Source organism: Aythya marila (assembly GCF_965140915.1).
Source record: "Aythya marila genome assembly, chromosome: 1".
Lineage (NCBI taxonomy): Eukaryota > Metazoa > Chordata > Aves > Anseriformes > Anatidae > Aythya > Aythya marila.
The window spans coordinates 83,020,874-83,043,993 of record NC_139042.1 but is presented as its reverse complement, the minus strand read 5'-3'; the positions used below and the strand labels follow the sequence as shown (position 1 = coordinate 83,043,993).

Here is a 23,120-nt window from a genome sequence, read left to right as displayed (position 1 = left end):
CTGTCGGCTGCTTGCTTCAGCGGCTTGCTGCCTTCATGATTCTAACCCTGCAGCCCTTGCACCTTCCTAGCACTCCGTGTTGCTCCTATCCTCAAGCACGGGGAACTATCGGGTATCTCCCAAAGCACCAGGCACTGCTGGCCTCTTCCTCCTGCCCCTGGGCACCCTCCCACCGAATATCGGGGTGCTGCTGCCATGCTGCAAGAGCTGCCGTGGGTGCCGCGATGCGGCAGCATGGGACGAGGGCCGCGGTAAGCATCCGTTCCTATTTTGTCGGGTTTCGCACCAGGCTTGCTACTTTTCTTTCAGTTTACAGCAAGCTGCAAGCTCAAGCTGCTCCCCTAGCTGCTAACTGCGCTTCCCGTGCCAGCGTAACCAGCAGTGTGCTTTCGGACCCCGGGCTAAATATAAGCGTATGGAGCTGGCCCCGCGTCTCTGCCTGTATCTGGCAGCACCTCGCAGCCACCGTCACTCTACAGAGCCCGTCCCTGCCACCGACTTGGCAGCCGGCAAGAGCCGCATCTCCCCCAGCGAGCTGCAGGAGCGTCTGAAGGGACAGGGAACAGATTGTGAGCTCTCTCCTAAGCACAGAGGGCAGCGCTGGGATTTGCTGCTCAACACCTATGTCGAATGCTGTGCCCCGCCTGCATTCACCCCAAAACCTTGTTTGGGCAGCACTGCTGGTTGTCCAGTGGCTTATTTTGTTACACTTTTTTGTTTTTTTTTTGAGGAAACAGATATTTTTAAAGGATTGGCAGTTAAACAGCATTTAATGCATAAGGGAAACTTATGATGAATACATTAGCATCTGTGCCAGACCAAACATCTGTAGATTTCAGCGGAGCAGGCAATAGGAAATCAGGTTTTTGATTCTGCTTTTCAGCTGACATGATAACTCAGCTATTTTAAATTCAGCTGAATTACGAAAAATTTATATATTTTTTGGTATATAATTCTTAGGGTCAAAAATGGATAGACTTATTGCAGCAAAGAATTTGACATTAACTTGGTGTGTGAGTACCTCTGCCCTGAAATGACTCGTTTACACGCTGCTAAATGCAGATGCTGGTAGCTTTAAGGAACCGCCAAGGCATATGCTAATGCTAAATATGCCCACATGAACGGCGGGAGCCTGCCAAGTTTCACAGGCTGCGGGCTTCGCTCTCACACTAGAAGCACCTGTAAAAACCCAGGGCTTGTGATGAGAGGTTTCCTGCTGGACTTCAGGAGATTTCCCCGGAGAAGAGGGAGGCGGCAGGCAGCGTGCCCTCTGCCCGCTGGCCTCTGTGGAGCAGGAAACCTGCGGCAGCACAAACATCACCCCTGCAGAGGCACCTGCTGGGCACATGCAGGCAGGCACCAGTGACTGAGCCACCGCGACTTAATGAGTTACCTTTCATCGGCTGAGCTACGGCAACCCGCCTTAATTAAAGAGGAAAAGAAATTAGGAGAAACTTGCCATGAAGGTGATTAAACCCAAAGCACGAGAGGTTTAAGCTAGTATGTCATATTTAACAGGTGGGGTAGGCAAAAGATGTTCCTGTCTGCACTTACTCTGAGCTTGGGAGCACAGCTTGGTAAGCCGTGCTAATTGAATTGCTTGTAATTGTCCCAGTGGTGCAAAAGCTAAGGAGGCCACACGTACGGAGGCTGGCACCCTTCACTACGGATTGCTTATTTTTGGAAATGGCTGGTGCTGAAGGGCTGTACAAGATGGATAAAATTGAGTAGTACAGAGCATGCTGAACTGAGTATTTTGCAGAGTATATTGCCTAACTGAGTATATGAACTGAGTATATTGCCTAAATTATTAGTACAGGCTTGTGACCGGATAAACTACCAGCTATTCAGAAAATAATTCCTGAAAATGCGAAAAAATAGGCAATTGCAAAACATTGCTGACCGGCTTCAGTTAATGTATTTTGGAAAGGCGGTGATGGTATCAGGAGGAACTTAATGAACAGGAGAAATGGTGTGACATAAAAGTGCTCTTGATTCAGCAAGGACAAGGGTAAACTTCAAAGCGTTGGAATAATCGGTCGTGCAAACAGGGTAGAAAGTGACATGAATGGTCTGTGAATTGCCACATGCCACAAACCAGTCGTCAACCATTTCATACTGCCGAGAGAAACGAATGTCATATGGGGATAGATGAACAGGAGTGCCATATGCGAGATGTGTGAAATAATCCTCCTACTCTACTCAGTGCTTGAAGCCTAAGCCCGAATCCCGCACCCAGTTTTAGGCACTGTGCTCCGCGGAGGATGCTGAGCAGCTGAGAGCAGGAAGACTGCTGCAAGGCCAGCAAGCACCGCCAGGAAACCTGGGATGAAATGGAGGAGGACTGCACGAGTGAAAGTGGTCCCAAATACGCAAAGAAAATAAATTGCTTTCCAGATGCAGGGAATGAATAATGGCAGCTGAGCTGCAAAAGGGGAATTCGGGTTAGACGTGATGTATGCTGTAGTGGTAGCACAGTGAACCACAGCGGGAAGCGGCCCAAGGAGGAGGCAAAGTGCGGGGCGAGAAGGATCTGCTGGGGAAGACGTAATCTTTGTCCTGTGGCAGAGGTCAGACGATGTCTGGAGAGCCCCCCCCTGCTCCGTGGTGCTGACGAGGAGCTGAAAATCCTCAGCTGCTATAAACCAGGGAAACTTCATCAATGATTTATACCAGCATAGGGGCCTTGCCTGAAATGTGTCCAGCGTAAGCATTTTTTTCTGTGTAATTTTTGCTGTTAGGCATGAGATTATGAGTAATAGCTATTGGGCTACCCTGTTAGCCAGAAATCCTTTAGCTTTCTAAAGGTCAGTTAATCTATGATCTAATCTGATGGTCACTGAAATTAAGTGGAAGCATTTCAGCTGGCTGTAAGGGAACGTGGTTTGTGTCTCCAGCCTTCAGCTACCTTGAGCTAAACTGTCCTTTACAAGCGAAGCGATGTATAGGAATGAAACACATTTTGAAATGCATGATGAATCTTTCTGTTGCACTGCAGGATAAAAAAAGAAAAGCCCTGCCGTTACAGCCATTTGCTGGTTTAAAGTAGCTCTCCTAAAAAAACTCCTGAACATCTTTAGTGCCTTCTGTTCACCTCTAGATGCCCCCACCCCCTGGGAGACAATGCAGCTGGGGATGTTCCCTTATATCTGGGAGACTCCCGTGAACATGGCTGCTCTGTCCTGGCTTGCTTGCCGTGAGAGCTGAGCTGCGTACCTGAAAATCGCTTATTTAAGAGTGGAATACTTCAAGTAAGCATGACCAAAACCAACAGGAAAAAAAAAAAAAAAAAATGCAGAGTGAGCTATACAGTTCAGTAGTTAAAGGAACACTAAAATAGAAGTGTGAAATTCTTCATAGTTATCCGTAAGTCTTTAAGGATTTCAAGTCTCAGCATAGCCATTACTAGTGAATTCACAATTTGGAAGGTTGTCCCAGGAAGCAGATGCTTTGATCCCTAAAAAGAGATAATCTTTCATATTTCTGAGTCACTTTCCCCAGGTACTATCCTGTCTGCAGCTGGACTTCAGACTGTTTTTCTACTGTGACTACTCTTCTGTAACACATCTGGAAATCTCCCCCGCGTGCTTATATAAACTACTTAGTTTGAGGAAGAGATTTTTTTTAACACAGACATAAGCATAAAAACCCACAAAAGAAAACAAAGAGTTGGGTCAGAATGCTAGCCTTCCTCTGACTCGGACTTCTTGTGCTGTTTCTTCTCTGGATTACGAGGCAGCTTAATTTTCATGGATGTCACCGGAAAACAAGAGTGACACGGTGCAGCCGATGCAGTGTAGCTGAACTCTCTTTGTCACTGAATATATTCTGCACGTTAGCTGGTAGTGTGATGCACTGAAGCATAGTCTTTAATTAAAGTGCAACAATACCACAGACATAGTACGGGCACGGAATGGGAACCTGGCACTCGATATAAAAATAGCTGTGCCAAAACGTGTCGTATCACTACACAATGTGACTAAGTCAGTGGAGACACTCTTACACTTGAAATCTGAAGTATTACTGAGCACTGATTTTCAGCTGGGAAAGCTGTGATCGAATCAATGCATGCATTATTCTCCGCAAATGAATAACGCTGAGAACGAGGGCGCATTAAACACCTACAGTGCGCAGAGCTTTTCAAGCTGTTTATGAACCAAACACAAACAGAGAGGCTGGGAGCTCCCCAGAGCTCCCTCTGCCTCCCGCGACGCCCTCCTGCCTATCTGGCTATGACACCAGGGTTCCCCGCAGAGGCCCCAAACCACCTCCACCGGTGCCTGCCCTCCTCTCCTCCTCCTCACCGCCCTCAAGACAAACATCCCACAGCACAGTCGGGCCACAGCATGAGACTCTCACACTGGGGCTGGAAGTGCTCCCTGCCCCAACTCAGCTACTTTCATGAGCAACACAACCCAGAACCCAGTGCCGCATGCATCCTGTGGGCAGGCGCCGGCCAAGCAGGGAGCAAAGCACCGTCCTGCTCTGCAGAGGAGCCAGCTCTCCAAAGGCCCTTTTGCTTGCCAGGGCAGCTGATACAACCCGTCCAGCAAGAGACCTGTGCAGAGATCTCCTTCTAATGCTGGCCACCAAACCAAGGATCAAGGAACAGCAGCAGCAGGGCTCCTCCCTTGCACTACGTGTGGCACCCGCGGGTACTTGGTGCTCAGCACCACGTGGGCATTGTATCACACAGCAGGGCACCGCGCACCACCAGGAACCCAGAAATAATCGTAACGTCCAGGCACGGTACAAGCTGCTTAGGAAATGAGCTGGCACAGTGCAGTGTTACAGGGAGCAGACACTGGGAGTCATGCAGTGATGCTTCTCCGCCAGCTGGGAAAGGCGTCAGGGAGGCACAAACACACAAAAGAGAGAGTAGGAGATAGTTACCTAACATGACGAAGGGGATCCCCAGGAAGGTGGAATTGTATTTCCCACCAGTGAGATTGATGATCCCAGCTGCAGTCAGGGTGGCAAGGGTCACGGTCAGCAATCCCAGCAGGCCAAGCCAGGGTTTGCTGCGGACACAATCCTGCATGGAGCAGCAGAGAATGGCCAAGGTGACCACAAGGACCAAGCTTGTGATCAGGTAGCGTTCTGACACCCTGCTCGTCTTCTGGAAATCCTCCTTCAGCGAAGAAGAAGTGAAAGGGTACATTTTGACTTTCCTGTTGGATTTCTGGAAAAGTTCAACAGTGTCACAAAAAATGGATTCCCACTTTTCTGCCACCATGTCATTCAAGGAGTTGATTGCCTGCAAGTAGTAGGTGAGCTGAATGGCTTCTGCAGACTTCACCCGGTCTTTGCTGTGCACAGTAACCCCACCAAGCTGATGCCCATTATACACTTCCCTGCCATCCTTTAAGTGAGTAATCGGATAAGTGATTGCAAAATTAGTTCGATTAGAAGAACGAGCAGCCTTTAATTCCTCCAGCACATGCACTATGTCGTCCACTATGCATGTCTTGTCATTGTTCAGGATACATATATGGGCAAACGTGTAATTGAAACCAGGTCTTTGCACTTGGATCCTGGTCACAGCAGAGTGCAACTACAAGGGAAAGAGAAATCACAGACGTTATTCATCAGTCCATCCCGCCCAGCAGCAGCCAGAACAACAGCGGCTCACGGCCTCCGTCCCTCTCCTATTCCATCTAGGCAATGGCAGTGAAAGTTCTGGTGCCTGTGGTATTAATGGCACGCTCAGCGCGAATAAAAAAAAAAAAGGAAGCATGCATTAAGATAGCAGCCCAGCCATTCTTCCACGTCCCTTGCAGGTAGGTGAGATGACAGGGGTGGTGGCAGCCCGGCCAGGTTAGGGGACGCCGTCGCGCTGGTGCCCCCCAGGCTGCCTCTCTTGCTCTGATGACCAGGACCGTTGGCACAGCTGGAGCATAGGTGCCAGTGTTGCTTAATTTGCTTGCTTTTTGCCTCCCTCCTTCCCCCATCAAACCCCCACCCACTGGAGAGCGAGGAGTCATGGAGGAGACACCAATTTTCTCCTCTCTCTGTTGATCAGAGGCCCTCCTTTCAGGGCCTGCAGGGTATCCCCGCTTATTGTTTGCTGTAGCAGCTTTTAGTGCAGACTCCTTTTTAAGTTGCTTTGTATCCTGATGAAATTTTCTATGAGCTCTGACCCACAGCACACTCAGTTATTTCTGAGCATCAGAAGGGCAGAAAAATTACACTCTCTTTTCAAAAAAAGTACAGAAAAATCTTGCAACCCCTTCTCAATCCATTTTAGTTAATGCAGAAGAAACAAGACATCTAAAAGACAGTAAAGCAATAACCCTAACAGGCAGGGTTACAGTATTTTTCAGAAGTAGAGTACTGAATTTGCTAATGTCTTAGCAAAGTACCAACTAATTTTGGGGTATCTCCTAGTGAAACATACAGTCCTCATCCACCACTGCCACTGTTTAACTCCTGCTGTGCCACGCTCGCTGTGCAAAGAGCACCACGACCTCCTGTACAGGTGCTCTGCAGGCCAAGACCACATCACCCACCACAAGTCTGACCCTCAGCAGCTGTATGTCCTCCTCTATGCCCCTCTAGCAGGCATGGGAACACCCAAAAACCCCAGCGTGTGTGCCCCTGCATGCCACTGCTTCTGCTGCCTGGTGCGCGAGGCTGGCAGCCCACACTCAGCACCACGTGTCCCCTGGGCTGGCTGAGGGGACTGGGAGCAGAGGTACAGGACCAGTCCATCCTCACACCTGGACGGCAGGAACCACAGGAGGAACAGCTCTGACTGCTCTTCCTTAGAGGGGGAATAGTAGTTTTCTGCCTTCATATTTCGAGCAAGACAAAGCAGATGGGCTACAGGGACATGATTCCCTTTTTTGTATTTGCATGTGCTGTTTCCCAGGGAGGACAGGAGGTTGTTGTACCAAGTAGAGAGGCTGGGATTAGGTGACATTTACTGGAATTAGCTCCTTCTGAAGAGAAACACTGGTTATAAAGCAGGAGATGGTGCACACCACAGCAGCACAGCTCATATACTCGTCTGGTGACAACGGATGACATGTCTAATACTCATGGCTCAGATCCTGCATCTGTTGAAGTTAAACAGTCGTGGTGACGCTTGTGTGCTATTTCAGACCTATCTGCAGAAAAAAAAAGAACCACCATTTAGATGATACTATGAATCTGGTTATTTTGTGATTACATTGCCTAATCTGTGATGGGTATAAATTTAATTAAGCCGCCTCCACTCCTCAGGATGATATGATGTCATATATGCAAAAAAATGCAAACTTCCTCCTATATTCTCAACATGTTTTTCTAGCAGCTTGGAGGTGTGTTTTTCCACATTTGAGCAGTTTTCATTTTCTACAGAAGAACAGTTCAGTATTAACAGTAGAAAGGTTTGAGAAATTAAATGAACTAATAAACCTTTTCCCAGCACTGGGAGAACACAATACCTTGCCATGGTGAGAAGGAAATTCTCCATCTTGCTGGGAGAACAAATAACTTCCTGTGCAACAGATTAGAGGCTCTTGCACAACTTTCTTCTTAAACAGAACATTAAAAGGTTTGCAAGAACATGCCAGAGAACTGAGCCTGTATGGGGAATTCTTCCCATCTTTCCAGTTTGTTCCTGCCAAGCTCTGCAAGAGCTGTTTTGTGGTATGAATACAAAGGTATGTTGCTACAGGTTGGGGAAAATGCCCTGGCTTACTGAATCAAAGACAGATATCTGATTTTAAGCTTTTTTATTTTATTTTATTTTACAATGGCAGCTGCTGTATGTATTTCAGTGACAATGGTTGTAAAACCAGATGTCATATAAAGTACAGCTGAGGACAACTAGGAGCAATAGAAGGAATTTACTGCCTGTGTTGTATTAACAATACAACAACGTCTGAAAGGATCCACCGGGTGACACAAAGCAGAAGAAGGGAAACTGTTGCATGAGTTTCATCAAACAGCGCGTGTTGCTATTTACCTGCTCTGCCTCGCCACTGCATTCGCTTCGTTCTACATCTGAAGCACTTTCTGTTAATATTTAGGTTACAAAATAACCTTGTCTGTCACAGCTGCTGCTTCATCTTCAGCAGAAGGCTAGAAGCTAAATGCCATCCCTAAAGTACTAATCACTTCTTGGAAATGATAATTTCGAGCTCAGAGTCCCGAGGTGCCGTGGTGGCCCTACAGCCTGCTGCACGCCTGTGCCTCTCTCTCCCCACTCAGTCCCTGCACCCCATTGCCTCACTGCTGCCTTCCCCCTGCCAAAACTGCATCCCCACGGCCCCTGGCTCTCCTGTGTCCTGGCCTGGAACCTGGGAAGCCCCAGGAACCTGGGTTTGCTAGCAGGATGTGGCACAGCCTGCTGTCTGAGGGTGAAAATGTCAGCATGGTAGGTTTTGAGTAGCAGGTGACTCTATTCTAAATGAATCCAGCAGATTCTCATTCACCCAACGGTTTTCTTCTCCTTACTGATGCTATTAGTAGAGAAGGGGAACTAAAAGAACACCAAAAGCTGCCTGAATAGTTTTTCTCAAAGGGAGACATGTACTGCCTGCTCCTTGCTTGCAGCCTTTTGGGTTAGCCAGCAGTGCAAGTAACCACGAGGCAGCTCACGGCTCAAGTGCCAGAGCACTGCAGCATGAGAGCTGCACGGCATGCCTAAGCTCACAGTGGCAGGCACTGTTTTTGGCTGAAAGGGCTCAGTCACGAAACAACAACGTATACCTCTGCCTCTCCACTTTTGTTTCAACAGCACCCATCCCTTGTGATTCCCATTTCCCTTCCAAAAATGGTGTTTCAGTGTGCCGCACAGCACGGCAGAGATTTCTGGAACAGTGTTTTCTCTTCAGCTGTTTGCACTCTTTAACACCTTAGCCCTGCTCGTTAAGTCCCATGCTTGCTTATCTGTTTACTTCAGACAGTGACGGTGGCTTCAACAGGGGGACGAATCCCCTCCTGCTGCCTGTGGGTGTGGGAAGCCCGGCGTGAAGGCCTTCCATTTGCACTGGGAGAAACCATTTGCTTCGCGGCCTCAGCGTGCTGTGGCCACAAAGGTTTCCTCAAGCTGTTTTTGGCTGCTGGTCCTGCTGGCTCTGCTGTACGGGCAGGAAGGCAGGCGCCGAGGCACAGAGCTGCCCGCTGGGCTCGGCTTTGCTCTCCTGGGATGGCTTGGCCCAGCATGGGGCCTGGCACGTCCCGCAGCAGGGACAGCAGAGCTGAGCCTGGAGGCGAGGAGCTGTACAGGGAGATGGACACTCAGTCTGACAAAGACAGCTTGCTTTTACTCCTAAGTCCGTGTAGGAGGATACAGGGAGCCACAGGAGGGGGAGAGGAATGCCTCTAGCTCCGTCGCCTTGCTCAGAAGTCCGTCCTTTAACACCAATGTGAGCACCCGCTGTCAGAGTTTGGTCAGCTCCATCAGGTGACGAGGAAGCCTGTAGCCTTCCTGCGAGGCAAACAGATCCCATCCCAGCAGGGAGAGGGCAGAAACTGCTGATTCATTTGCAAAACACTCAAATCCCAGAAATCCTCTAAGGCCACGTTATGCAACCTGCTGCCCTGATCAGAGCCTGCCAGGGTCCCACTCCTCTCCTGGCAGGACAACAACTGAGGGAATGGCAGTGGCCAGCGGTGTCCCACACAGCCCCTGGCCAGGGAAGGTGGACACGTCGTCATTTGTGAAAAGACAGACAGCTTGACCTCCCAGGAGCTGGGTCAGCCATGGGTTTTGATATTTAGGGTGTGCACAGCTAGCTTGTGCTTATCATACAGGCTGCGGAAACGTGTTCGGTTTTGCTGCGGAGCAGTGATGTGCGGTGTTTTATAGGTGACATTACTCATCATAAGGACCCAACTACACTTTGTTGCTTGACATATAGTCGATGAATGGCCAACTAGATAAAACTAGCTAGGCATACGTATGTCTTCCCCTATCGCAAATGAGCTGGCACATAGAGACGTGTTTCACTCATGGCAATAAGATCTTTACCACGCCATACTACATTGCCTTTGCTAATATTTGACTCAATTCAGTTGATGTCTGATGGTTCAAATTAAAGATGAGATTCCCTTTAGTCAGTGTTGCCACTCTTATTATTTTTTTTTATTGTAATTTTCACGAAGTCTGGTGTTTCTCTGAGCCCTGAAGCAGTGTGATTTTTTTTTGAGAATCTCAGCTTTCATTACATGAAGAAAAGTCTGATCTCACGGTTATGGAGGAGAACCCGAAAAGGCTCAAAAATAAAGCAAGGAGTGAACTCATTATGTATCACTGCTTCAAGTCTCAACACTGCTTTAGGCTCTGTATTGCTTTCTAGTTTTTCAGTTATAAGACAATGATTTTGAATGCGGGCTTCACTTTCACGTGAAGCTGGTTTATTCTTTGGGTAATTTTTACAGGTAATTTGTGCCAAAGAAAATGAAGAGAAGAAAAATCCTTTATTGGATTGCTGTAAATTTCTCCACTTTTTCTGTGATCTCAGTAATGTTTGTCATGTTCTATCTTTGCGGAGTGCTTTTTTATTCACTTTGAGAGGCTGCTTCAGTGAAAAAAGTAAAAGGGTTATAGGAGAGAAAAAGACTTACAGAGCTCCCAGCCTAATTCACAAAAGAAAACACTGTGGGCTCAACAGACATGGGCAGAATTAAACCAGTAGAAATTTATTTTAACCAAAAGGTGTGGAGAAGGACAAGAAGGGAGCCTCTGAGCAGGACCAGGCCCTGAGGCCAGCCTAGGTACCTGGGTTCAGGACAGTGCTGGTGGGAAGCTGCCTCCTGCCCAAGCAGTTCTGGCTGAGGGATGGCAACTGCGTGCACTAACAAGTCAGGAAGCCAGCAGATCCTAACAGCTCGGAAAATATTATAGCTGGACTCTTTTACTAGCAGTCCTACAACCAGACTTCCCGAAAAGATGCTAAAATACTAGTTATGGAAGCTCTGTATTTTTACAACTATTTTTTCAGCTGTCCAAAACATGATGAATAGTACTTTCTCTAAACAATTTTCATGTAATTAAAATCTAAAAATTGTTTAAAACACAAGTCATCAACTGAGGGACAACAACTACTGCTCAAACATATATGCTGGCAGCTATGTGTGCATTTACTTTTCCATCTACCTTACTGGTAGCTACAGATAATTGCTAGCTAAGATTTTTCTTCTCTAATCTGATGTGGAGAACCTTTCCTAACCAATGTGGTTTTAATTTTGACCAGCACCCTGGCAAATCTATCTGGATTTGTTTCACCGAGAGAACACTGGTTCAGAGTGTGACTTTTCAGGCTGACTGCTCCTAGAGGAGACTTGATGCGTGGGCTGCACAAGTCCAGTACGTGAAGCACGGCCAAGGACTCTGAGATCCATTTCTGATGATAGGTATGGAGATGAAGACTTCACTCTTGCTGCTGATGTCACATTAGATCCACCGGTGTCCTTCTCCACAGAGCTACTCTTCTCCATGAAGACCCTTCGGTCCTCACAGCGCCTCTCAGGGGGGACCGGGGACGTGGTGTGAGCTCATATGAAGGGCACCTCCAGCAGCTGTGCGATGGGTGGCACCTACCTCACTGCAGAAAACCTCAAGAGCTACAAGTTCACAGCCTATCAAGTTCATCAGTGACTTAGCTCCTTGTCTTCTCTCCCAGCAGGAATGAGGGGGTTCTCCGATACACCCCAACTTCAGGGCTTTTTTTCAACTCACAGCTTTTGGGAAGCCTCAGCGTGGTTGTGCTAGCCGACCGCACCCCTGCAGCACTGCCTGGACCCTGGTGGCCGTGATGCATGGTGTCCCCTGAGCTCTGGTCCCTCCTCTGGAGGGGTGACAACCCCTCAAGGGAACCTGTCCCTCCCATGCTGTGCTGTGGGAGGCAGGGCCTGAAGCGACAGCCAGGCGTCTGGGGGCTGCCGCACGCGCCTCCCCGCGGCACGCCGCTGGCCATCCCTCTTCCCTGGCTGTGCCCGGCTCTCACCTGCGTATCTTAATTCTCATCTGTTTTCGCATAAGATACGTTTTAGCCCTGCAGCATTGTGCTGCTATGACAACAGGCTTGCACTTCTGCTGCTTTCACACCCTTGTTTTCCTTGTATTAGGACTCTTCCCCTCGTCTTACAGCCTTGCTCTGAAGACATGACTTCATCTTTTTTTTTTTTTTTTTTTTTTTTTTTTTTTTAGCAAAATGCACTATTTGTTTTGCTGACAATTTCTCTAGAAGCACTGCTAGTGCTGAAGCTATGCAGAGAAAGTGAAGACTACTACATACATTGCTAGATCCACAGCTGGCTGGCTGCCTCCAGGCCTTCTGAACTACCCGAAGTTTTAAAATGCATGGCTGGGTGCCTTACGCCAGTCAGAGCTGCACCAGCCCCAGCCTTCAGCTCTGCTACAGCCAGCACTGACTTCTACCAGCTTCGAAAACAATGGCTTCGGCGTGCCATGTTGCCACAGCAAAGCAATTAGAAAGACCACAAACACAGGAACACAAACATAGCTGGTTCCTCCACGAGTTTCCTCACACGTAGAAAATAAATGAGGAAATCTGGAAGGGCTGCGGACAGAGCATGCAGGCACACACATGGGCAGACATAGTAATTAGGGAGCAGAGAGAGGAAAAGAAACCCAAACAAGTATGAGGTCTGCAAAAATTTGAAGTTTGACTGTCTTGCTTTGCAATAATCAGAAGTTATGCACTGCTTAAACAAATGCACGTTTATACATGAATATTTTAGTATTTGCTTGCATGTGCAAATAGGCATTTAATCAGTGAACTAGATACATTGATAGCCAGTTCATATGAGAGAGGCAATGTATAAGCACTGTCTGAAAACATGTAGTTAGGACAGTTTCTTTTAAAGAAATAAGCCTTCATCTACAGATTTTTGTCTAGGCAAACTGTGAATAAAACCCCTTTTAGTAAGGCATGTCACATTTCATTCCCTTTTCATCTCTGCATCATAAGTAGAGTTATTGCTAAAAAATATTAGCACTGTGTTAATGTTATAAACACAATAATATAAGAGAGTCTACCCTGCAAAAAAAAAAAAAAGCTTTCATTAAGAAAAAAAAAAAGTCTATTGTAGTACAATTCAGTTAAATCGCTCTAATTACAGAGGAACTAACAGGCTCAAAATGTCTCAAATCCTGGCTAACTCAGGATATGTTTTCAGGGCTTCAAAACATCTGGCTAGGTCCATGTTTCCAGCAAGTCTGTGTGCCTTCAACCTCCCAAGTTTCTAGCTGCAAGTGGAAATATCGCAATGAACTGGCAGGGGGCTGCTCTTACGCTATTTTTAGGCTGGATTCGAGGCTTAGATGAGCTGTACAGAATTTACACTAGCATTTGAACTTTTGCGCAATGGTCCACAACAAATATCCAAAATTATTTTTGTTTCTCCAAGCACTTCTTGGAAATACAAGGCTAAGAGCACACTTTCTTCAGCTGAGTGTTCATACTTCCTCTCTCTCTTTCTCTTGGCAGAGTGAAATCTTGGGCAAGAAAGAGGTCCTGCACTTGGACAGCCCTGGGCTCAGCAAGCACAAAGTCACCACTGCCCTCCAGCACATCCCAGCCCCAGGATGCATCTCTTGCATATCCGAGACTCTCTAGAGGCTTCTGTTGGACCATCCATTCCAGGACATGTTTAGGTTTCTCCCCTTCCTCTCTTCTGCAGATGGCTAGGACAGTTGGAAACGCAATGGATGGCAGGCACAGAAACACTATAAGCATAGTGTTTCTATGCTTATAGTTTCTATTTACAGGGACTTATGAGAACTATGGATGGAGATTTACTTTTATACAAACAAAAACGGGTACGCGGCATCGCCTCCAAGCCAGAACTGTGCTAGCAGGCAGCCACATGCCTCCCTGCTAATTAGCAGGAGAGACCTTCCGTGGAGCAGCTTGCGTGTCCAGCAAGAAGCGCTGCTACTGTGTGGGCAGCCAACGCCATGCTGGCACAGGCATGCTGTGCCCCATGGCTGCTCTTGCTTGGGGAGTCCTGCCCGGGATCTGGGCCCTTCCCTAAATCTCTACCTGGCCAGCCAGCAGGGTGCTGCACAGCTGTGGCAGCTGACAGCTTCTCAGGCTGATGGCCTGCCCATTAGGAACTGCACTGAGCCAACCAGAGTATTTTGGAGAAGCCACCACAGAAGTTATTGTAATAACCAATTCATTAATTAGGATACTAGAGTGATTAACTTCTGACAGTGCCACTAAGCTCCAACTGCTCAGACCCCAAAACTGCGTAACCCTTTTCCAGGGGGACAATAATGGAAGCTCACTTCTTCCTCTGCCGTAGCCAGAGAAAATCTCCTTCTCTTTCCCTACCATGCGACCAGGGTAGCAGTAACAGTGAAGGCTCGTTCTCCCCTCTCCGTGGCTGGTGATGTAGGATATGGCCAGCAAGGGAACCTAGAGACGGTGCTGCAAGAGCAGCCGGTGCCCGCGTGGGGCTACCTTAGGTCTCCCATCCACCTGCGAGCAGGTGGAGATGCAGCAAGAGTCCTACGGGAGGAGCCGAGGCCTCTTCTACAGCAAAAGCTCTTCCCTGGGGAGGTCATCCTTCCCCTGAAGGGGAAAGGTAGGTAAATGCTGCCAGGGGGGTTCTCTGCCCTGACTGCACCCCCACGGCAGCATTCAGAGGCGTGCAGGTGGGATTACCCCTGGTCCATCCGAGGAGCAGCACTGGCTGGCTTTGGGCTGGGGGTAGGGGGCACGCTGCAGATGCCTTTGCTCCTCTCTGCCCTCCGTGCAGCATAGGAAAACCTTGATGGACACCTTTTCCCTTCCTCCTTCTCTCGGTGAGTCCTGCTGACAAAGAATGATGTAGCCCTGCATCACCACCAGCATAACAATACTGGGAGCTGGGGGCTCTCCCTCCTGTTTCGCCGGGTTTCGACCCCGCTGGGCCATCCACAAGGTTGGACGGGCAGCTGCCTCAGCCTGGCTCTGCCCGCACACAGAAAAACATTCAGGACAAAGGCCATAATCTGTTCTGCACAAGGCAAGCTGGAATTAATTAGATAAGTAAAGAGTTGGAAATAATGCATCAAATACGCCTGACAATGTCAGATTAACGGTATGAGTAAACAGTCAAATGGCAATGCTGTTCATTATCTCACTAAATGAAAAATAATCATCTTGTTGGCAAATTCTGTCTGTTAAAAATGAGGCAGCGTTAAACACTGACAGAACTTTCTAAGTTATAGCTCTTCCGCCGATATGATAAATCTTATGCAGAAGTTTGCTTGTGGAGGGATTCAGGGCAATGTTTATTTGTGTGTGGCTGCGCTATCGATAAAACTACAGATCTCTGGAGAAAGCAGTACAGAGAAAAAAATCCATTATCATTATTGTCCTGTGACTGAGTAAACGTGCATACACTGGATGCGAATGCAGTCCACGGTACAGGAAAATGAAGGAATGAAAACCGTCTATCTCTCTGGAGTTTTCTCGTTCGCCGGTACTGTTTCTGTGCCTGTGCTCAGCCAGCCTGTGCTCGTTAGATCTGTCTGCTGATTACTGCTGGGTAACACGTTAACGGCAAGGAAAGAGAAGCGGAAAACAGCGAGTGGCTCTGTGCTACAGTCCTGCATGTGGCTACGGTGGAAATAGAAGAGAAATAAATCCACTCTAACAGTTATTTCCTTGTTTAGTAAAGAGCGACATCTCCCCAAAGTCTCTCACAACCAGTATATACACCTTTTTTTTTTTTTTTTTTGTCATTTGAGAGGAGACACTCCCTGCACTCCCTGAAGCTATTAAGAAGAATTAGCGTTGGCTTTTGCAGGGTCTGACAGCCTGACATTCAAGGAAAAAGGGGGGGGCAAAAAAAAAAAAAAAAAGCCATGCCGAGCCTCTGGGGTTTCCGTAAAGCAACAGGGAAAACGTGCCGGGCTGAGCCAGCCACACCTCTGGCTCCCTGTGCGTGTTCGGTGCCCTTTCCCTCCGTGCACCCGACCCTCTTACCACCCGGTTTTAGCATCTGTCCTCCTCGCTTCTCCTTCCCAACCCCTTCCAAAACTACTCCGGCGCAAGCTGGCGTGCCAGCTCGGGCACACGCAGGTTGCCGACATGTTATGGCACACGGTGCGCAGAGCCGTCCTGCCAGGTACTCGCACGCCCAGAGCCCTCCAAGTGACACGGGGGGACACTGCTGGGGGAACTGGGGGGGCTGCGGTGCTCCTCACCTCCCCGAGCCACCCGCAGAGCCACGGGGGGTCGGGAGCGAGGTAGTGGGGTGTCTGCTGTGGGCGCTTTGCTCCGGGGCACGGTGTGATGGGGAGGGATGGGAAGGGGATGAGGAGGGATGGGAAGGGCTGGGAAGGGATGAGAAGGGAACGGGGAGGGATAGGAAGGGAAGGGAAGGGAAGGGTCTGCCCGCATGCAGCACCCCCAGAGCATCCCCGGCGCCCAAGTGCTCGGCAAGTTGGAGCGGGGCAGCGGTGCTGGTGGGCAGCATCAGCCGGGGCGAGGCGAGGAGAGGCAGGAGCAGGCAAGAGGCGGCGGCCCCCGCTCCGCCGGGCTCCGCTGGGCTCGGAGCCGGGCCGGGCGTCCCAACTGTTGCGGGGGGCGGCGGGGAGGTGCGGGCACGGCGGGGGCCGGGGCGCGGTTACCTTGAGGATGAGATCGGTGTGGTGCTGGTCCAGCATGTTGGCCTTGCGGAAGGAGGTGATGATCACCCTGCCGTACCTCCCCGGCGTCTGCAGGTCGGAGTAGAGCCGGTGCTTGGAGCGGTTCACCGGGAAGAGGCTGTCCACCAGGTTCCTCTCGATCTTGGCCAGGCTGTGCGTGGGGGCCAGGAGGTGCTCCACGCTCTCCTCCACCTGGTAGCGGCTGAAGCTGGCGCCCAGCAGGATGGAGATGAGCACGGGCGCCGAGGCGAAGAACACCGGGTGGCTGGCGACGAAGTGGCCGAGCCGGGAGAAGGACGTCCCCAGCCCCCTGTGCAAGACCTGCCGCAACATCCTAGTGCGGAGGGCGCGCAGGAGGGCGAGCGCCGCGCCGGGGCCCCCGCGGCTCCCCCACGGCCCCCGCAAGACCATGGGGCAGCCCCGCCGGGCGCCGCCTCCCCGCCGGCCGCGGCTGCGGGGGGCCGGGGGCCGCCGCCGCCGCCGCCGCGGGTGCGTGCGAGCGGGGCGCGGGGGCGTGCGCGGGGCGCGGGGGCGCGCCCGCCTGCCTCCTGCGCGCGCGCGCGCGCGGGCCCCCGCCCCGCCCCGCCCTGCCCCGCCCCGCCCCGCCCCGCCCCGCACGGCGCTGCCGGAGCCCCGCGGCCCCGCGGACCGCCGGGGACACCCGCCCCGCCGCCGCCGCCGCCCTCCGGGGGGAAGGCGACGGCGACGAAGGGGCCGGCGCCGCTCCGCCGCTCCCCACCCCCGCCGCGGAGGTTGCGCGGGGCCGCCCGCAGACTGCTGACTAATCCCCCCGCCGCCGCCGCCGCCGCCGCCGCCGCTGCAGGCGGGCCGGGCGCCCGCAGCCCTCCGCCCGAGGGGCCGCGCTCCGGACGCCCCGCCCCGCCCCGCCCGCACCGGCACCGCCACCGCCACCGGCAGCGGCAGCGGCAGCGGCACATCGCCCCGGGGGGGAACCGGGCTCGGGGTGTGCGGGAGGGCTCCGCGGGGGGCGCCGCACACGCCCATAAAAGAGGCCGGGGGGTGCCGCTGCACCATCCCGCGGACCCCCGGCGGCGTCGGGCACGGCTGCTGCCGCCGGTCCTCGGGTTTGTGCGGAGCCCAGGCGGGGGTTTCACAAGCGCCGGGAAGTTTTTCAGCCCGGCAGCCCGTTCACCTGTTGCTGCCCGGAGCGGCAGCGGCTCCCCGCCTGGGCTGCGCAGACCGGCAGCCCCTTGCGCTTCGGGGGCGTCTGGCCCCAGCTGATGTTTGGGCACGGGCGCTGCTTCGCCTCCTTGACATCGTTCCCGGCTCCTCGCTCGCAGCTGGGTCACGCGGGCTGAATGCTAAACTCTGCCCGTGTTTCACTGCCGCTAACGCGGATCGCTCGGTGGAGCAGTGCCGAGTTATGGCCAGCCGTGTCCCCGCTTCCCCCGATGCTGCTGGCTCGCCGTGCCCAAGGCCGGCACGCACTCGGGAGGCTGCCCGCAGTGCCAGCCTGGCTTCCTCTTCCCCGCCGAGTCCGGGGATGCGGGTGTTTGTCATGCCCAGATCAACCTAAGGAACACATTTAATTTGAATAAAATCAGAAGGAAGCATCAGAGATGGAAACGGCAGCCGAAACACTGACAGCGGAGACGATTTGTCTCAAGTCTCCGCAAAGTTCAGCAGCAGATCAGGACACGGAGCCCAGGTCTCTCGTCTCCCTGCAGAGCTGTAGGCAGATCGAGCAGAGGCTGGCTTGTGTTACTGTTAGGGTGAAGCGTCGGGATGTGCCTGGTGCCTTTTGTCATCAGCCACGAGCAAAGAGCTTTTGTCATTGCTACTGGCAGTGTCATTTGTGCTGGTATTTTTTTTTTCCATTAAGCGATTTTTATTTTATCATTATTAAAAATGAAGGGGGCTATTAATTATTTCAGCAACCAGCCAGTGGCTGATTCACGAGTCTTGCAGAGTACCTCAGTGAAACGGGTATGAGGACCTGACGTTAGGCCCAGTTCTCAGCACGTTATGGTGGGGGAGCTGCAAGGAGAGGAGCAGCTGGGCCTCAGGTGCTACTCCATGACGAGCAAAGCCTGGCCGAGCAAAGTGCCACCCTCACTTGTAGGGGAAATCCCCAGCAACTGGAGCTCCCAGCAGCAGCCTGCAGGGCAGCACGCGTTCGCCTGCTGAGCGACACCCAGCTCTGCGTGTCTCGTGGAGGAAATGGAAGGGAGGGCAGGATTTCTATCATGTTTGTGTGGTACTCTGCTACAGCCTTGAATGGTGCTTGGCAAAATAGATAATGATGTCTCATTGCTCCAGAGTGTTTCCAAAGTGAATTAAGGCGAGAATGATGGGAAGAGATGGCCGTACGATGAGGTGCAGATACTGGGAAGAGGGATAATGAGGGGGAGGACAATATGATTATGTCCTTTCAAAGTGAACGCCTCAGGGCAGCTACTTTGGGGGACAGAGTGTAAAAGGGAGATGGGGAAGACATGACTCAGAGAGACGGCATCTGTGCAGGGTTCGTCTGCTCTCAAGAGCAGACCTGTCCCCTGTGAAGCACTGTTATCGCTCAGACCTGTGTAGAGACAGCCTCGACCCATGCCTGGGAGCTGTCAGGAAAGGAGAAGGCCAGACGGGTCCCGTTGGCTTAGCATGAGGCCAAGATCTCACTGCTGGGGCTGAAAGGCTTGGGTAGGCTCCCTACAGCCTAGGCCACAGGGCTTTAGGTCTTTGCAAGCACCAGGAGGATGCTTTGAACAGCCAGGAACGAGCATCTGCTCCAATCTTGTCACAATAGCAAATTTTTAAAATGAACACAAGAGGAAGAAGTTGGCAAGGCTTTCTTTAAAATAACCCCTTCCTCCTACCTCCCCAAAAGGGGTCCTGTAAAAGCAAAAGCTGAGAAGCGAGGGAGGGGGAGGGTTTCTGGTGAGTGACTTCAGATGAGTGAAGAGGGCCTAGGGGAAAGGAAAGGTGGCAGGAGCATCTGGGATGGCTGTGGGAGGTATGCAGAAAATCAGGATTTTGCGTTGTTTAGTTAGGCATGAGGAACCGGAGAAGATATTTTAGGAACGTCTGCATGGGATTTAGTGCTGTGAACGGGGAATGATTTTTGCAAGAGAGCACTGAGCAACGTGTGATGCAGGTTCCAGCTGGAGTTTGGAGAGAATGAGGTTACCCACAGTGAGGAGATGGGTAGCAAAGACTTTTTTTGTTTTTGGAAAGGAACTATAAAAAGACTTCCAAGGAGAATTTAATAATTATGGCCAGATTCTTAAGGAATGAAAACATTTTTACTGAAGTTCTTTGTGTTAAGTTCATTTGTACCTGCTGAAAGCCTGGCTCGTGATGTGTAAAGCCGGTCTGCTTTGTGCCGAGGGATCAACATAACATGTGGCTGGGGAAAGCAGTAGTTGTCATTGCATCACCCAACCGTGCTTGGCTCTGTATTGCCTGGCCTTAGGCCTGGGACCTGGGCCAATGCCAATTGAGTTGGTGAGGGCACAGACAAGGTTAATGATAAAGTTAATCTCCCGGTGCTGATTGGTGAGAGAACCTCAGAACTGGTAGCTTGAGTTTGCAGTGAACAGAAGAGCGGAGCAGAAGCTCTCCTCGTTTCCAAGCTGGGTCCCATTGCAATTAGAAGGATTATCCAAAAGAATCGATCTTTGCACTGATAAATGCTGCACTTCTACCGCAAAGATAGTGATTTGCTTATACCAAACAGGGCATTACAGAAGCAGCCATGGGAAAGCATAAATTGGTGTTAGTGCAATTAATAGTTTACATTTAATCACATCAACCTGTACCATGACTTGCCTACAGCTGCAAGCAGGCAGCAAGGGAGAGCCCTGGACTGGGAGACAAGAGACCTGTGCTCTATTCCTGAACTGCTACTGAACTTCACAGTCTGAGAACCTCAACACCAAGGTGATTTTTAAACCCTGCAACCAGAGAAAGACAAAATGATCACATCAGAATTTTTGGCATGCGTGTTCCCCCTCAGAACAAGTTCAAGGGGGCTATCCAGACAATGGCTGCCTTGTTAACCCAATGTACAAACAACAAAACCAAGGGGTGGCCACGCATTGTGCCCCCTGAACCCGTGGATTTCATTGCCAGGGTTCAAGATGGCTGATCTCTTGCCTTCTGAAACAGGCTACTGCCAAAATCAGCCCTGCTGAAATTCTTCCTTTCGCGTTCGTGAGCCCCTAGTGTTCGCCAAATGGAAGGGAAAAAGGTGAAGATGAAGTACAGCTATGGCTGTACATGCCCTTTGCATTGCACTCCCCAGTGCCCTGATGTTCTGCCACCCATGACAGGGCGTACCTGTGCTAACTGGGCTTGCTAATGCAGATCCTGGGGGAGAAGTCACAGGAACTAGGGGATCTTTTTGCATCAGCTAAAAGGAAAGAGATCCACCCTCCTGGTGCTGCATGACAACATCTCCTTTTTGCAGCCTGTCCTGTAGAATGCAAATAGGTAAATGCTCTTTGCTGGCCTGTTCCTCCTACTAGACACGGAGACATATAAAAAGAATGTAAATCACCAAGAAATACTTTGACAGCTGGCACCTGATTCTTTCCCGAGTGCCCTGATGGTCACTCTTCGGCAGCTCTTTGCTGATTCATGAAGACTGCTAAGAGAAAGCGCGTGTGACTTATCTTTTATAGACAGCAATAAAAGAGGGAAGTGCCCTGTGTGGCTGGAACTGCAGTTCTGTGGTCTGTCTCTGAGATGCTCCATTAGCCTGCTGCTGGCAGCGATGACGCAAAAATTGGAGATTCCCGGTTGTACCATTAGCATGAACGGACTGAAAAGCACAAACGGGAATGTCACAGGGAGCCCGTGCTTTTTCTTTGCTTGTATGAAAACTCAGTAGAGGGGAAGGATGATTCTGTTCCCTCGCATGTTGGCACAGGCTGCACAAAAACACAGCTCTGCTTTTGTTAGGATTCTCCCATATTCTGTTAGATCTAGACTCACTTCTTAAGCTGAAGCCTTTGGATTGTCATTCTCTGGCTATATTTTCAGCCAGGCTCTCTGATTTTTGTGAATGACCAGATTGTTAATCGTGGCCTCTCATCTGTTTATTTTAAAACAGTGACTGCTGACGCCTCTTTCAGCATTGCCTTTGGCCTTAAGGAAGGGTCTTTGCTTCTCTGTAAACAATAATGGCCTGGAAAAAAAGTCCTTCGTTGCAGTAAGGTGGATTAAGTTCTTATTTTGAAATGCAGTCTAAATGGTCCTGATGTACTGCAATGTAACAGCTAATATAAGCAGACGAGTCAATTTACAGCTTTCATACTACATTTTAAGAAACAAAAGAAGCAGACAAGACAGCACAATAAATCTGCCTAGTGTCCTAGCCTGGTTGATGTTAATTGAACGCAGTTGTATCAGATAACTGGATGACGCAGTTTCCTAAAAATAGGGAATGCACCTATCTTGTCAAGAGCATAAATTTGTCCAAGGAAGTACAGGACAGACTTAAACAAGATATTAGTTAGGATAAAAGTCTGTGAACCAATGAAAGAGCATAGATGTTTATGTACTATCCTGCATATGAAATACAAAGTTCATATTAGAATAACCCTGATGATATCAGAAAACCAATTATATTATGCAGGATTCAAGGGACTGACAAAAAAAAAAAAAAAAAAAGAAAAAAAAAAAAGAAGTATCATTTATGGATACAATTTCCAGGAAAGTAGGAATTTAAAAATTAATCATCACAGTTAAGTGTGTAAAATTATGGCTTCTTTGCTTTAACAGTAAAAGCACTGCTTTAAGAGACAAGTTTTAGTGTAAAACAAAACATTAGCTAGGAGTTTAGTAAATATGTCTGGAGACACTGCAGTTTTGGCAGAGTGTATCTCCTAGAGTAGTGTGAATGTTTCTTTTCTGTTTATGTGTCTTCACATAAAACTGGGCAAAACAAGTAGGTTGCAAGTGAAAGCAAAAGAAAACACATGGAGCTATTGAAATAGGATAGTATTTGATTTCAAATTCAGGAATAAATGTATACATATACACACATGTATACACACATATACATGTATGCAAACATGCATATACACCATATATATATGGCATATATGTAGGTGCTTGTTTACTTGTATATATGTATATTTAAATACATATGTATATATATTTACACACTGGCTGAAGTGAAAGCAAGGGACATTTAAGTCATACGCTAGCCAAGCTTTTTAACAGCAGTGTCTTTCTAATAGCAATGCAGAGTACTAGGGTCACCTAAGAAGGGTGTAGACTTTTCCATTGCAGGATTTTAAAGGCAAGCTGGATAAAGTTGTAAGGTGGAACATAAGCATTGCTAATCCCACCTTGGGGTAGAAGAATGGAATAGGTGTGCTTGTGATGTGTCTGTCAGCCAGCACTATTTTCTGTGACTCCGGGATATAGCTGAAGAGTGGGTTGGATGTCTCACACACCTTTGATGAAGTATAATGTAAGAAAAATAGTCTGTGATTTGTGGATGCAGAAACACTTATTACCAAGATGGAGGACAGCTCTGTAGCTCACCTACAGC

The 23,120-nt window shown here is 49.8% G+C and overlaps 1 protein-coding gene across 1 annotated transcript in view; it reads right to left on the bottom strand.

The window, feature by feature from the left end:
• Nucleotides 1-17,146, bottom strand: part of PTCHD1 (patched domain containing 1) — a 30,632-nt gene extending 13,486 nt beyond the window's left edge. The window contains exons 1-2 of the mRNA XM_082779654.1: nucleotides 16,583-17,146; nucleotides 4,894-5,554 (exon numbers count right to left, since the gene is read on the bottom strand). Of these exons, the coding sequence (XP_082635780.1) occupies nucleotides 4,894-5,554; nucleotides 16,583-17,011 (1,090 nt within the window). The 5' untranslated portion in view covers nucleotides 17,012-17,146. The remainder of the gene's footprint in view (nucleotides 1-4,893; nucleotides 5,555-16,582) is intronic.
• Nucleotides 17,147-23,120: the final 5,974 nt, after the last annotated feature.